Source organism: Thalia democratica, chromosome 4, assembly GCF_965202585.1.
Source record: "Thalia democratica chromosome 4, ktThaDemo2.hap1.1, whole genome shotgun sequence".
Lineage (NCBI taxonomy): Eukaryota > Metazoa > Chordata > Thaliacea > Salpida > Salpidae > Thalia > Thalia democratica.
The window spans coordinates 44,995,087-45,010,944 of record NC_139168.1 but is presented as its reverse complement, the minus strand read 5'-3'; the positions used below and the strand labels follow the sequence as shown (position 1 = coordinate 45,010,944).

The 15,858-nt window shown below is 24.7% G+C and overlaps 1 protein-coding gene across 1 annotated transcript in view; it reads right to left on the bottom strand.

Moving 5' to 3' along the window:
- The window catches only part of LOC145833384 (dynein axonemal heavy chain 8-like), a 47,646-nt gene extending 35,099 nt beyond the window's left edge, over positions 1-12,547 (bottom strand). Inside the window, exons 1-10 of the mRNA XM_082940563.1 lie at positions 12,379-12,547; positions 11,928-12,141; positions 11,702-11,833; positions 11,609-11,635; positions 4,581-4,690; positions 4,306-4,526; positions 2,523-2,668; positions 2,287-2,380; positions 1,503-1,689; positions 19-148 (exon numbers count right to left, since the gene is read on the bottom strand). Of these exons, the coding sequence (XP_082796689.1) occupies positions 19-148; positions 1,503-1,689; positions 2,287-2,380; positions 2,523-2,668; positions 4,306-4,526; positions 4,581-4,660 (858 nt within the window). The 5' untranslated portion in view covers positions 4,661-4,690; positions 11,609-11,635; positions 11,702-11,833; positions 11,928-12,141; positions 12,379-12,547. The remainder of the gene's footprint in view (positions 1-18; positions 149-1,502; positions 1,690-2,286; positions 2,381-2,522; positions 2,669-4,305; positions 4,527-4,580; positions 4,691-11,608; positions 11,636-11,701; positions 11,834-11,927; positions 12,142-12,378) is intronic.
- Between the last annotated feature and the right edge of the window lie 3,311 nt (positions 12,548-15,858).

The window sequence follows — 15,858 nt, the reverse complement described above, 5'->3', positions numbered from 1 at the left end:
AAAGATTAAAACAATTACTTTAGTATTATTTTTTCTTCTAGAAATGTTGACTGTTGACGAATACTTTATTTTGGTGTCATATCTTCTGAATTTAGTTGTGTTTGAATCATAATCTGCTTTTAGCTCTTTGACACATGGAAAAAGATGACTGTTTTTTTTGTTTAATGAAAATAAAAATTAAAATTTATCACTAAAATTGATTTATAACACTTTTTTTTTTCAAAACTGTCGTAACTGGTTTTTAGGCTTTTAAAGATTAGTAAGTTTTAAAGCGATGAACTGCTATAAGTGTTCCTTTTTAATGTAGAAAATATTTCGCTAATATTTAATAAACACTTATAAGTTATTATCGTTACACTTTGATTGTAGTAAGTTTTTTACTTAAAAAATAAAACATATTCATTTGGTATAAACTTTTCTAAATTAACAGCTACTTAAAAGTAACTAATGTAAAGCTGCAAAAGTTTATAATTCACAGAGGTTGTGTAGTTTGTAAATGTAACAAAGTTTAATTAAATCTATGAAAAAATTAATTTATAAAAACAATAACATAAAAAATAGTTGTTCTAAAATCTGTCAAAAATACTTTCAACAAGTTTTGTGATCTCTTAACCTTTTATCTGAACAAATAAATAATTAAAAGATTCTTACTATAAAATAAATGACTAAGTTTTGATGCTTATTAAATCTTTTTTTAGTGTTTTCGAGTATATTTTATCGTCAGAAAACATAAAATACCTTCAAATTTAAATTTTTGAAGTAAAATAGCAACTAAAAAGTCAAATACAATTTTGCTATTCATTTATAATAAGAATACTTTGCTTATTTTTAAAAATACTTTCCTTTTATAAATTTCAAGTAATAAAAATTTTCAATCAATAAATCTCTATTTCATTATGTACAATTAAAAGTAGTTAATTAAATTATTTCTTTTTAAAAATTTTGGGTTAAAGTATTCAAAAAATATCAAACAAGAAAAGAATGATAAAAACATTCAACTAGAATACAGCCGAAACATATTGTTTATTTTTGTCAAATTATTTTAATATCACTTTCAACGTACAATAAAACTTTTAAAAACATTTACAAACTATTTTTCTAAGTAGTTAAAATAACAAGAATAAGTTTTAGAAAATATAATATTAGCACTAAAATGATGACAAATCATTCTATGGAACTTATTTTTTAAAGTAGCATGTTCTACTTATAAAGTTAATATAAGAAAGTTATTTTTTTTTTCAAAACAAAAGTTTTCGAATAAAAACATTTTGTATTCTAGTAGACTTTGTTGAACAAACATACTGTTTTATATATTTTTATATATTTTATATATTTAAACATACTGAATTATATTTTATAATCCTTCACTGAGGTTAATAGATCACTGTATTACACGACTAATGCAAAATACTGTATTATATAACAAACTGTTTGCTAAACAATCGGTATCTTATATTATACACAAAAACCTTTGACACTTTTATCTAAATAAAACAACTAACCGTATTTTTTTAAAAGCCAGCTTATAATCTTTAGATTGCGAAAGAAGAGAAAGTAATGAAGAATCGTCAACAAAATACAATCGAAAAAATTGTTTTCTTTTAAGATCAAGACACTTTTTAATTAAATTTGTACTTTCTTGTAGTTTACGATTCACCTGACTTAGTAGCAATGTTGTTAAAACAGCATCTATTGATTTGAGTTTATCAAACTTTTATTTGTTTGAAAAATTTTTAGATTTGAAATTAAAATATAAAACGTAGATAAAATATATTCAAAAATAAACTTTATAAGTATACAGTACAATATCTTATAAAGATGTTTTGTTTTTAATTTTTGAGCTAATAAATAATTTAAATACAAATTTGTGTAATGAATGTAAAAGAAAATGTTTAATCCTGAAAGTTCGAGCTTAATACTACTAAAATCAATTAGTTTTTTTTTTGCTGAACTTTAATATACTTCTTGACAAAATTTTAACTATTTTTGATACTAAGCCACATAAATATCAACAACAACGTAACATTATGCAGCCTAGTTTTGTCCGCATTAGAACCCAGGTATTTTTTAAATAAAATAAAACCTCTTACGTAAGATTTAATTAGTTATATCAAGTTAATTAGTTTTACTTGAAAATATAAAATGTTTCGTTTAATATTTAGTATAACTAAGTTTAGACAAATGTTACAGGTAAATTGTATGTTTTAAAAAGTTTACAAACAAATCGTGCAAGTTATTACTAATCACTATTAAAATGAAAAACTTATAATTTTTAAATATTTAAACCTTCATAGCAACACTGAAGAACATTTTTTCCAACACTTGCAGAAGTCATCAGTTTTTGATAGTCAGAAAGAACAATATTGAAACTTATTTTCTCCTAATTTATTATTATTTTTGAGTTTTGAAAACAAAAATAAACAAAAAAATTATGATGTAAAATATTTATTTTTTAATAAATGCAAGAATCTAGGTTATTTAAATTTAAATAATTGCAGCGTTTTATATATCCGAATTAAAACCTGATTTAATGTTTCTTGTAGCTCAAAGTCTTCAAAAACTGACAAAATATTTAAAAGCATGCCTTGCACATTTAGCCATTGTCCAAGTACACAGTGACATTTTTTTAACTTTTTTGACAAAGATGAGCCTTCTGACTTTATAGAACCTGTTTATATTTGAACATTTTTTATAAGAAAATATAGTAGTTTGACAATGAAGTTGTATACAGAACACAATTTATTTGAAAACAAAGCTTCTTTTTTTTTTATTCTACTAGTTATAATTTTCCTACTTTTTTGTGGAGCTATTTTTTTACTAAATTGTTTAAAAATGTATGATTTTTTATATACTTAGTTTTTTTCGAAAATTACATATCAGATTTTACTTTAGGTATAGCTAAAAACTGTTTTTATATTTTAACTGTCACAACGTACTAACTAAATTCTAAATAACAAAATGAAATAATTATTTTGTGAATACTAATGTCTACAATAACTTAAAGAATTGAGATTTACAAAAAAATTAACCCCATTTTTAGAAACTATTAAATAAGATACATAAAATTTATAAGTTTATCATGTTTATTTGTATCATTTAGCACTAAAGGTTGTTTTAAGTCTTTTAACTAATTTAAGTTAGTAATAATTGTATAAGAGAAAACAAATTTGACTGTATTTTTTTTCAGCTTAGGTTACAATTTTGTTTTAAATTATAAAGAAAATGTTTATTCAGCTAAACGCAACAATTCTAACTATTGCTGTTTTAAATCTTTCTTATTTCTAGGCTTTTTCAAATGAGATCAATATTTGTTATCTTTCATATACTAAGATTAAACTGCAACGTTAGTTAGTAAGAGTACTAATTTCTTAAAGTGAAACTATGTCAAAAATATTAAAATTGTTAAAACTGTTCTTAAACTTCTTAATACTTTCGATACAGTATTTATTGTATTACAAAATAGTTACAATTAAACAATTTACGATTTTAATTACACTTTTCTTATTTTCTAAAAAAAAAATCAAGACTAGTTTGTTCTAAATTAAATTTTTTTTTTTTTTCAGAATAACAATTAATTTATGTACGCCAACAGCAGAAAACGTCAATTATTTTTTTTTAATTAACGCATTCATATATTATTGGAAAAGAAGTAAGTATATTTGTCAGCGTAATGGGAGTATCATATAATGAATGTATCAGTTTTGGTGTAGATAAAGTTATTTTTAAAACTTAAGATTGAGCTAGCTAGCACTCTGAAAGAAAAATGTTGGGTATGTCATGAACGTATGAATAAGTAGTTACATTAAAATTTAAGTTCAGGAAACTCAAAATCGTATGAAACTTTTCATTTGTGTATCTAAATTTTAAAATTAAAAAATGTATGTAGGAAAAAAGTTTTGTTAAAAATAGGCATTAAAACTAGATTGATAAAATACGTAGTTTCATCTGGTTGTAGCCGAACATGGAACCGAACTACAAAGATAAGGGAAATTTAGTTCTCTCTCTAAATTAAGACTAAATTTTTATCTTAGATATATAAATTGAAGTAAATATTAAATTATAAAAGAAACCTTGACTAGCATGAGAAACAGAATTAATTTTTCATATGTATATAATTTATGTTTTTTTAAAAGATGATTTTCAGTTAACTTATATATCTTAAAAATCATACTAATTTTTAATGTTAGTAGGACTAGCAATTAAAGTTGTACTTTAACATTTACTTTTTAGTTAAAAACTTTGGTTTTACCAATTTAATTGATACACCTTTCTTATACAAACTTTCAAAAGGTTTTTATATCCAACCTATATATTTGGAAGTTAATAAAGTTGCAAGTGTAGTAAGGTCCTCTTCGAGTTTTTCTAATATAAAATTACAGCTTTTTTGTTGTATAAAATAACTGTTTTCGTACAATTCAGTTTTTAAAATACTCTCTCCCCACCTTTCTTCAATTAATTTTATTTTTATCTCAAGTTCTAGTTCTTTTGATGCTACTTGATAAATTTTTTGAATAGAAGCTTCATGTCTGTAAGATTTATATTTCAATAAATGCATACTTTTAATATTTCCATCAACTCACTGTAGTAATCCAGAAGTTAATAGATCGCCGATTTTGAAATAATCAGCTTCTAATTGAAACTTGTGTTTGGTTATTTCCATAATCAACAGCCAATGACGACTGCGAATTTTCTAAAATTTTGTTTGAAAATAGTTAATAAGTAGCATTATTAAACCTTATAAATAAAAAAAGAAACTACAACTAAATTTAAAAAAAAACCTAGTTTGTGTAAACTTACGGTTCTTCGTTGTGCTTTTTTTTAAAGCTTATTTATACGAAGTTTGAAAACATAAGTACTTAAAAGAACATAATTTATAGAAGAGATTAAATGTAACTGTTTGTTTTGAAACTAAAAACACAAACTAAAAAAACTGTATATCAACAATAAAAAGCACAGTGTACTAAACAAAACAAATTAGTACATATATGTATATTGTTTGATAACTAATAAATAACATATGTGACGTTATTCGGCTAGATTTTTGTTTAGCTAGAATAATTCATTTATAATCGTAACAGTTTAAAAGTATTTTTAGCTGTATTTTGTATACATATTTTTCAAGAAAAAATAAAATTCTATAACAAATTTTATATAACTATATTTTATTTATTAAACAGTATATGCATCAATATTTTTTAGTAGTTTGATCTCATTGGTATAATAATGTTATGATACATAGTTTATGTTTGTGTTTCAGTTAAAAATCACATCAAAAACTAAAAATTTCGGTTTTTAAAGTACTTATTTTTTTTAGACTCTGTAAAACTGTGTTATAAAGTTATTTTTAGATACATGCCGTCAGTATTAATAAATCAAGTACTTTAAGTTAGTGGCTCTAAAAGTTTTTGAAGCTGTGTACAATATATCACTTTGAAATTTTCTTATACAAACTAGTCTAATTGAGTAATAACTTTTTTTAGAAAATTCACTATTTTTAAGTCTGTTTTTGTACTTTATTCAGTAATACATAATTTCAGTTAAGTAGAAATACCAAAAACACGTTGATTAAATAAAATAAAATGAGATTTTTTTCTTAACTTAATTTTTTTTTCTCTGATTATCAATATATCTGAACAGTGAATTAATTTATGTGTAAATACTTGGTACACATGCGTACTTTTAAAAACACTGCTTTAAGTCATTGATGCAATTACATTCAAACAAACTTATTTCCTTTTGATCTCCCATCATTTTAAGTTTTTTAAAACTATTTTCTAAAACGTTATAGAATTTAATAGTGTAATGAAAGGAAGTATATTAAATAAACTTGTATTAACTTTATGGTGAGTTATAATTCCACAATAAAGAGCTCAACTGAAAAGGGACAAATAAATATTAATTAGACATTTACAAGTTGAGAGTTTTTATTCTACACAGTGTTTCATGCAAACGTAATGATCACAATTAAAAAAATTTTATAAAGTAAGACAGACAAAGTCATATATACTACGATTAAGTGCTAACAATCAGCACTAATTGTATTCTAATTAAAACTGATTAATTTAAATGAGTCTGTTAAACTAACAAAAATTCCAAAATGTTTAATGGCCAATTAAATAATTATTAAAGAGCTATCATTCAAGTAATAATGGGAATTAGATAAAAGTTATAAATAAAATAAAAACAATTAGATATGGTATACAAAATAATAATAAAAATGAATAAATAAAGGAAAAATACAAATACCATAAAAGTACAAACACAAATGCAATAAACTTATAAAACTTGCAAATACGGACATGATAATGTTATGATTTTAAATAAAATCTAGCGAAGTGCCTGCATTTACCAATTAACTCAGCTTTGGAGTTGAGGAATGATTTTTTGTCAGCGAATGCTATTTCCAATCTTTCTACATTGCACAGAGAGCAAATTTTCCTCGGTTTGCGTTGATTAATCTTATGCATTATCTTCTATTTAACGTTTTTCTTCACCAATTCTTTGTTGAACTTGGCGGCCTGAATGTCTGAACTCAGTTTCGTCGATTTTCTCAGAATTTTGTTTCTGAAGCTATGCATATGTTCATTGTATCTTGTTTCAAAGTTTCTTGCGGTGGATCCAATATGATGCTGTTCTTTGTTATTATATGTGATAGTAGCTTTGTATATAACACCTCTGGAAAAGGAATTTGCCTTCCACTGGGCATGAGGTTCTAATTCTACAATTGCAAGTTGTTTTATTTTTCTTCTGGGTTTTACTCTCCTCTACGATTTTGAGATTTGATTTGGTAATTTCGGATTCTACGTTGGGCATACATGAGTAACTTATTTGTGTTTCTGTTCAGAATTTTATTAAGAGGTCCGTTTTTAAGAAAGTGTTTGTCTACTAATTTAAAAATTCTTTTCATAATTTGATTTTTAATGTTGAGCTAAATGGGGGGTTGTAGTATAATACTTTTTTTTTCTTCTTTTCTTTTTCTACCGGCCATGCCACCTTTTTGGTTTGAGTTTTCTAAAACATTATTAAAGCCACTGCTTTTTAACGCTTCCTCGTACGGTTCTGTGTACTTGTTAAATATAGTTTTGTTTTGTGACACCGGTGATAATCTATTTTGTATCATATTAGGTAGTTCTCTTTTGACGATTGGTGGATGGTTAGAGTTTATATTTATGTATTTTTCTTTCGCGTTGGATTTTCTGTGGGGATGATATATATAATTCTGTAGATCAAGTGATACATCCAAGAAGTCTATCTTGCTGCTGTCTAATTCGATCTTAATTCTTAAATTTTGTTCAGAGAAAACTACTTTAATATCCTTTCTTGTCTTTTCTATGATTATTTTTGAACGTTTTATAATAATCAAAAGTCCATAATTGCAGTATAACCCAAATTTTTAATTAGATAAAAATCGGTTAAGATTTTTCAATAGGAACAAATCGATTAACTCGCGAACTTCAGCGCCATGATAACTTCCCATCGGTACGTCGAATAGGTCTTCTTTTGCATTCTTTTTGATCCAAACTTCGTTGTCATGTATAAGAACTGTCTTACAAGAGTGCAGTATAATTTCTATGTCTGAGCTAGTTATTTTCGTGTATTTCTTTGCAAATTCAAATTAGTAACAATTAGTAACAGGTTTTTTGAAATACTAGGATAGAACTCCTCTATATCAAATTTTATAAACGTGTAACTACTTTTGTTGTTGATTTTATTAAACCACTTTATAAGATTATAGATATTTTGTAGTTTAGTTTTTTCTTTAACTTTAGGGATTATTTCGTCTAAAATGTTATTATTATTGTAAGTTTATTGTCATACGAAGGACCCAGGCATCAAAACCTAGGCCACTTATACAGAAAGACATACAACAAAAAGACAAAAATAAACCAAAATTGTACATTAAAAATGAAAAAAAACTGAGTTTAACAAATTAAAGTTTAAAATTAACATAAAAACACAAAAATTATAACACAAAATTTATAATTTCGGTGCTTCCGAAAAGAGAACAACAATATCCTACTCCAACTTTACCCGAACAAATGGTTTCACTCCAAAACTGGTTTCACTTTTATTCGAACAACTGGCTTCACATTATTTGAACAACTGGTTCAGCCTTCATTTGAGTAACTGGTTTAACTTTTATCCATACAACTTGTTTCACTTTTATTTGTATAAGTAGAACCGCTTTTATCTGAACAACGTGTTCCATTTTTGTTAGGAGAGCCTGCTTCATATTTATTTTCAAATCTTTAATACTCAGATAACTCAGCGTTTGTTGGACTTTCGTAATAGCTGATAAATGTTGAGAACACTGACTATAAACAAAACTTAAAAACCCAAGGCCCCAAGCACTTTAACAGGCCAATTAAGTATGTATTAAGGAACAGGTTTTGTTATTCACAGAGGAAAGGTGCCGCTAATAAAATAAAGCTATAGGTTAAACCAAATTAGACAAATACAACAAGTGGTTAATGAAGAAATAACAAAAAAAAAAAACTTATGAATTTTGCTGACAAAATATTTATTTAAATCAAACTTTTTTAACCTTAACCGAAAATGCTCAACTTTTTTACAAGAAACTAATTCGTTTGGAAGCTTGTTTCATAATTCAACTGAACGATAAAAAAAAAGAATTATGCAAAACATTATTATTGAAATTATGTCTGCATGAAATTTTCTGTTGTTACCTCTCAGTAAATAAGTACATTTATGAGGTTCAAAAATAGACTGTAAATTAATTGTAGTTTCACTATTAATTAGTTTGAAAAAAGTAATTAAGTCAAACTCAATCCTTCTATACTCTAAAGACTTAATAGCAAGTTTTGAGAGTCTATCAAAATAAGATGTGTATGAAATGTTGCAACGGTTGAAGACTATTCTTGTATATTTTCTTTGAATGGATTCAAGATAGTTAATATCTTTCTTTAAGTATGGAGACCAAATTGGTGTGTTGTATTCTAACTTAGGACGAATGTAAACGAGATAAATTTTTTTTAGAATGTTTATATCTGTAGATTTAAAACTCTTTAAAACTTGAAAAGAAATAGTTGATGCAGTTTAATAAACGTAATTGATATGGTGGTTCCAATTTAGGTTTTCAGCAATAAAAATTCCCAGATCTTTAAACACTTTAGTTGAAGGTAACCTTATGTTGTTTATTCTAAATTCAGAAGTGATCCTAGATGTATTTTTTGAATGTTTAGAACCTGACATTTACTAGGATTTGAAACTAGTTTTATTTCTTTTAGCCAATGATAAATTTTATCCAAAGATTTTTGTAGAATTGTGTTAGAATGGCTAAAATTTTTTGTATCGTCTGCAAAGAGATTTATGTTGCTATCAACATCTACTTCTAAAGCTATATCATTGATATAAATTATAAATAAAAGTGGGCCAATAACCCCTTCTTGAGGCACTCCACTGAAAACAGGTAAAGACTCTGAAAAAGTGTTACCAATAACTACTTTTTGGGTTCTGTTTTCAAGAAACTCTTTGAACCAGCTAACTAAACTTTTATGAATTTTGTATAGAGTTAAAGTCTTTATTAGCTTAAAATGGGATACAGAGTCAAAAGCCTTTTGAATGTCTGTGTAAATAACTTTAGTTGACTTATTCTTATTATTGCTTAGAAATGAAACCAACCATGAGTGTAAGCAAATCAACAGTTGATAAATAGATGATCGATTAGGTAGAAAACCAAACTGTATATATGAAATTAACTTATTTAAAAAAAGATGATCAAGTATTTTTAGAGAAATTATATGTTCGAAAATTCTACAAAAACTGCTTGTCAAAGAAATGGGTCTGTAGTTTAAAGGGTTGTACTTACTACCTTTTTTGTGCACTGGTATGACATATGAGACTTTCCACTGGTTTGGTACAGAGGATGTAGCTAGTGAACAATTAAAAATCAGTGAAATTGGAAGAATTAGGGAATAAATAGTACGTTTAAGAAAATATGAAGGAATGTTTTCAGGCGTTCTGATTATTTTATCTTTTAAATGATTAACAGACTTAATTATTTCATGATTGCTTATGTAGAAGTTTTTCATTTCCAAACACTTTTTACTAACACGTTTAAAATTTTGTCACCACAATCTTTAATAAATACCTTTTAAAGACTATACTTTTGTTGATTTTATTAAACCACTTTATAACATTATCGATATTTTGTAGTTTAGTTTTTTCTTTAACTTTAGGGATTATTTCGTCTAAAATATCTTCACTGATTATTCCAATACTTGATTTTGATGGATTCAGGATGCATTTTAGATTATATGAAAAGTTATCCTTATGGTCTTTAAAAGAAATGAATGCGTTATTATCAGTGAGTTTTCTATGTTTTCCTTTTATTTTATTCTTTGCAATTATTCCTACCGCTTCGTTGTTTATGTTATTTAAGGTTTGTAGTTCGAAGTTATGTTATCCAGTTGTGTTTTGTTATAAAGATCGATATCAACTTTGTATATGTGAGATGTTTTGTCAGCTTTGACTAAGATATTTCTCTTTTCTTTTATTTCGTTAATTAATTTCATTAGATCACTTTGGTATTTGGATTTGCTTTTCTTAAACTTTAGATTTTTTCATAAGTAAAATGAATCATTTTTAAAGCCTACAATTTTACTTTATATGGGGGCACTTCTCTTTAAGTGAAATATATTTTTGTTATTGTTGTAACTAAATTGGTCAACTGTAATACTATCCGATCTTGATCTTTCAAAGTCCGTATTTTGCTTCTTTTTATTCCAGAACATTTTCCGTCTAATCCTATTGATAAATTTACTTGTCATGTCCATCATTTTATTAAGTAACTTTTGTTTGAATGAATGGGGATATCTTTAGGTGAATGTTTAAACATTACCTAGTCCATTTTACATCATTAATAATAAGAATTGTAGTGGAGTATAACAAAACAGAGTTTCAACTATAGATAGTGAACATTTTAGTTGTATAAACTTTATTTTGAGTTATAATTCCACAATAATGTGCAATGTAAAAAGATTGGAAATAGCACTCTCTGACAAAAAATCATCCCTCAACTCCAGAGCTGAGTTAATTGGTAAATACAGGCACTTCGCTAAACTTTATCTAAAATCATAACATTTTCATGTCCGTTTTTGTAAGTTTTATAAGTTTATTGCATTTTTGCTTGAAATTTTGTCGTATTTGTATTTTCTATTTATTTATTTGTATTTTAATATTATTTTGTATACCATATCTAATAAGTTTTATATATATATAACTTTTATCTGACTCCCATTATTACTTGAATTATAGTTCTTCAATAATTATTTAATTTGCCATTAATAATTTTGACATTTTTTCTTAATTTAACAGACAGTTTTAATTAGAATACATTTAGTGCTGATTGTTAGCACTTAAGTAATATATATAGCTTTGTCTGTCTTACTTTATAAATCTTTTAGTTTGTGATCGTTGCGTTTGCATGAAACACTGTGTAGAATAAAAACTCTCAACTTGTGATTGTCTAATTAATGTAAATAAACTTGGCAATCAAAACAATAGTAGAGGTCACAATTTACTCAACTATGTTGTTATAACTCGTTTAAAAAGTCTTAGTTTACATAAAATAAAAAGTAAAACTAACAGGAATTACTTGTTCGTTAAGTTGTCTCTGAAAAAAAAATTATATTATAAAAAGTCCTATTAATATTCGTAAAACAAATGTTATTTCTCTTACTTTTTCAGAGAGATTTTCAAGCAAAGGAAATACGTCTAGATAAAATTTTATGGAATCTTTTAGGTTTAAGTAAACAGCTCTTCCTTTTAACTGACTCGGTAAGTTTGAACATTCTTTCCAAAATTTGAATATCTATAAATATTTAAATTTAACAAACAAAAGTTACAAAGTATACTATAGATGTCTCTTAAAGATCATTTACATTTAAGTTACAAACACAACTTACTACATGTTTTGTAGTTCTGAGATCTAATTTTTTCCATAATGTATTACGGAAACTTGTATTAAACTTTTTAAACCGACTAGAAAGGTCGAAAAGTTGGCTACAAACATGAAGTTCTTCTTTTATATTATCGAGTTCTAAAAAGTGTTTTGGGGAAACTCCAAACAATCGTAAAACAGAGTTTAAGATTTCTTTATTTTTCAAATACTTTTCGTATCTGTTTTTGTAAAAAAAAAGAACTATGTAAAATTTAATTTAAATATAGATAAGTTTAAAATATATCATTGCAATAGACTAAACCTGTTTTAACTAACTTTTATTTCCATTTTATTTTCATATACTAAGATCATAAGATTACATAACATTTATATATTTATATTAAAAAAAAAATGTTAATAAAATAACTTAAACTGTATACAAACTAGCTTCAATAAGTCTATAAAAAAGAACTTACTTTTCTTTAAAAGTCTTTAAAACTTTTAAACCTTCTTCTTCGTTAAGATCATTAATATCAGGACTAATAACATCAAAATTGTTTCGAAACTTTATTATATTGATAACAAACTGTTTTAATTGCTTGTCTAGTTGCTGTTCAAATTCACTTCTTCTTTCTTTCACTAGTACCTTTCTTAAACTGTCTCCTTGTTTTATTGTTTCCTCCCAACTTGTACGGAGTCTTTTGACCTTAAGTTGATAAAACGATTTATAATATAGCTTTAATTTATAAAGATTACGTAATAATGTTTCACATATGTTATTAAACTAAAATAAAACAAAAAATATATTAAATATATCTATCTAAATATTAATTTTTATGAATTTAACTTTATTTTTACTGAAAGTCTACTTTTTCGTTTACCTTTTATCAAACAACAACTTTTTGTTTTTACTTTTTATTTTTAAGCGTTTTTATTTTTTGTATCTTAAGAATCTACAACTAGGTTTTTTAAACAACCTCAAAAAACTCATTTTTTGGTATTGTATATTTATACTTATACAAATCAAAATAGCTAAGTTCTATTGGAGTATAAATAGAATCTATTTTGTTTTCCATATTTTGCATTTCATCTAAAATTTTTACGACAACATTTAGACTTTCAAGAGTTTTGACCTAAAAAGTGAATTTGACAAGTCAATAAAAAAGGTTATTACATTATCTTATTTTTACAAAATAATAAAACTGTTAAGTACATTAAAAATACATTAATTTTAAATGAGCTATTTTAGACTGTTTTGTAGAAAAAACAGTTATTTTAAGTTTCTAATCATATCAGAAATCTTATAACTTAATACTAAGACGAAGTAAGTATATTCACAAAACTAAAATATCGTACTTATTTTAAGAACCAATAGTATTAAAAGTAGGTAAATAAATGAATTGAATCATATGTTAAAATTTGTCTGATTTTTACATTTAAAACTCACCGGAGTATCAAAATGAAACTTCAGTTTGTCACAGTAGTCTTTTGCAACGACTAATTGTTGTTTTGCATTTTCACGCAGATTCTGTTTTAATATTATGTTTGATAAGGTAAAAAATACAGGTATTTTAAAATAAAAAATTACAGTCGAGTCTGTACTGTAAATTAAAAAATTTAAAAAATTTAAGTTTTTACTTTAAACAAAGTTTATTTTTAAATAGAATAGTTTTAATTCTGACTTATTTCTTATACTCTTCTGAGGAAAATTATAGCCAAATTCAACTTTAAACTTATTTAATTAAGGGCATAAATAGTACAGCTGGATTTAATTAAACTAAGGAATAAAAGTATGCAGCAACCCCTTAATATATAAGAATGATTATCGAACAAATTTAAATTATACCCAAATACATAGGTGTTGAAGCTATTAAACCTTCACATATATTAATTGTATTTGCTTTATTTTGTCCTAAAATAAACAAAATTATTGTATGATAAAAATTATTTTAATATCGGAAATCGCTTTATTGGAAAGTTCAATAAACTACAATAAACAGTAGTTGGTTAATCTATAAAAACTATTGATGTTTAAAATAATACTATAAAATAGGGTGGATAACATACTGCACGCTAATGATTTCACAATTTAAGTTGAATCCGGCAAGCGAGTATGTAAATCTAACCCGCTAAACCAAATTTTGAGTTTCAAACAAGATATTGTAAAACAAAAGTCAGATAGAATTAGTATTTTGTCGAATTAAATAAGGTAATTTAGTAATCTACGTGGATTAAATCACATTGAAATTATCCGACCCGCCAAGGACTTATTTTTTTTTTTTTTTTGCCCGTCGATTACGAACTTTGCCCACCCGTACTATAAAATGTAACGTATTAATAAAACAAGCAGTTGTAAAACGCTTATAACCTTAGATAATCTAAAAAAGTTATAAAGGTTTGTAAAAGAAATACTCTAAAATGTACTGCTTTCTATTTGATAATATAGTATTATCTTATATTAAGATAGAGTCAGATATAATAAAAGAAAAGTTGTTTACAAATAATAGTTTTATGTAATAAAAATTATTATTAAATAGTATATTTTATTACTAAAATTTTTATATAGATCAAGGATGATGTATCAGACGCAAAAAAAAATGTAAATAAGTTTTGCATTAAATATTTATTACTTTAAAGTCTTCTTTTTGGAAAGAGATATATTTTTACTTATATAAAACTCACAAACTCAACACTTTATCAGTGCCTGATTATCGTTGTTAAAATAAAACAATTTTAGTAATGTTTTACTTTTACATCACAGAACATACAAAATAATTTAAAAGATTAAAGTATTTTAAAGTGCGTTTTCATAAATTTTTCCTGGTGTTAGTTTGTATAATTAAAACAAATACAATAAATAATTATATATTAACCTTTGAGTACAAATGTTTCCAGTTCGACGTAAATGCTTTCATAGTACTTTCCAATGCAGACATGTCACTACTTATTGTTGCAGAATGAAAACTTATTTCATTAATGTTAACAAAAGTACCTTTAATTTTTGATATCAGTTCCAACTGCAGTAAAAAAAAAAGTTAAAATTTTAAGTATTTTTTGTATTTGTTTTACAGAATTTTAAGTTAAAGACAATTAGTTTTTAATAGAAGATAAAACGTAAGATATGTTTTTAATGTAAAAATACTTTGGAAATTTGTAAAGATACCAATACTCAAACAATTTTTTATCAGCAAATACAAACAGGGTAAAAATTATTTTACTACTATTTAATATTAAAAAAAAAACATTAGCTTTTAGTTAAAAGTTTATGTTGTTATACAACAATCTTTAGATATTTTTTTGAATAAAAAATTAATAAAAAAAATAGAACTTTTTTCTATTGTAAAACTGTTTTGAAGTTTTATATGTTAGCTATTTTTCATTAGTTTATTTCAAATATAAAAGCTTTAGTAACTTGTTGATGCTTCGACTTAAGTTCAGTTTCATTGTTCAATATATTTTGAAAACCATCGTTTTTTAGCTTTTCTTTCCAATGGAAAAATATATTGTTTAAATAATCTAAAGTTTTGCTATTTTTTTCTTCAAGTTCTGTTTAAGTTTATTTATACAGATGTGTAGTTTAAACATATACAGTTTACTCTTTTTTTATCAACAAAACTTGAATTGTAAGTAACATCGTTTTTATTATCTTATTAAAAATAGAATTAATTTTATAATTGTGTTTCGTTTTAAGCTATTATTAAATGCTTTTTTTTAAGATATTTTTTTGTTATACGACCAAGTTAAAAACAATTTTAATATAAAGTTGAATTTCAAACTAATATCTAAAATTTATATTAAACTGTGTTAAAATTTTAATCGAACTGATGAAAAGGTTTCAACTAAACCAAAAGCAGTAAAATATTTTTTGTTTGTTTATATTGCTTGTAACATATAGTATTTAGAAAATAATTTATGTTTAAAACTAATATTCCAAATAATACTATCATTAAAAACAA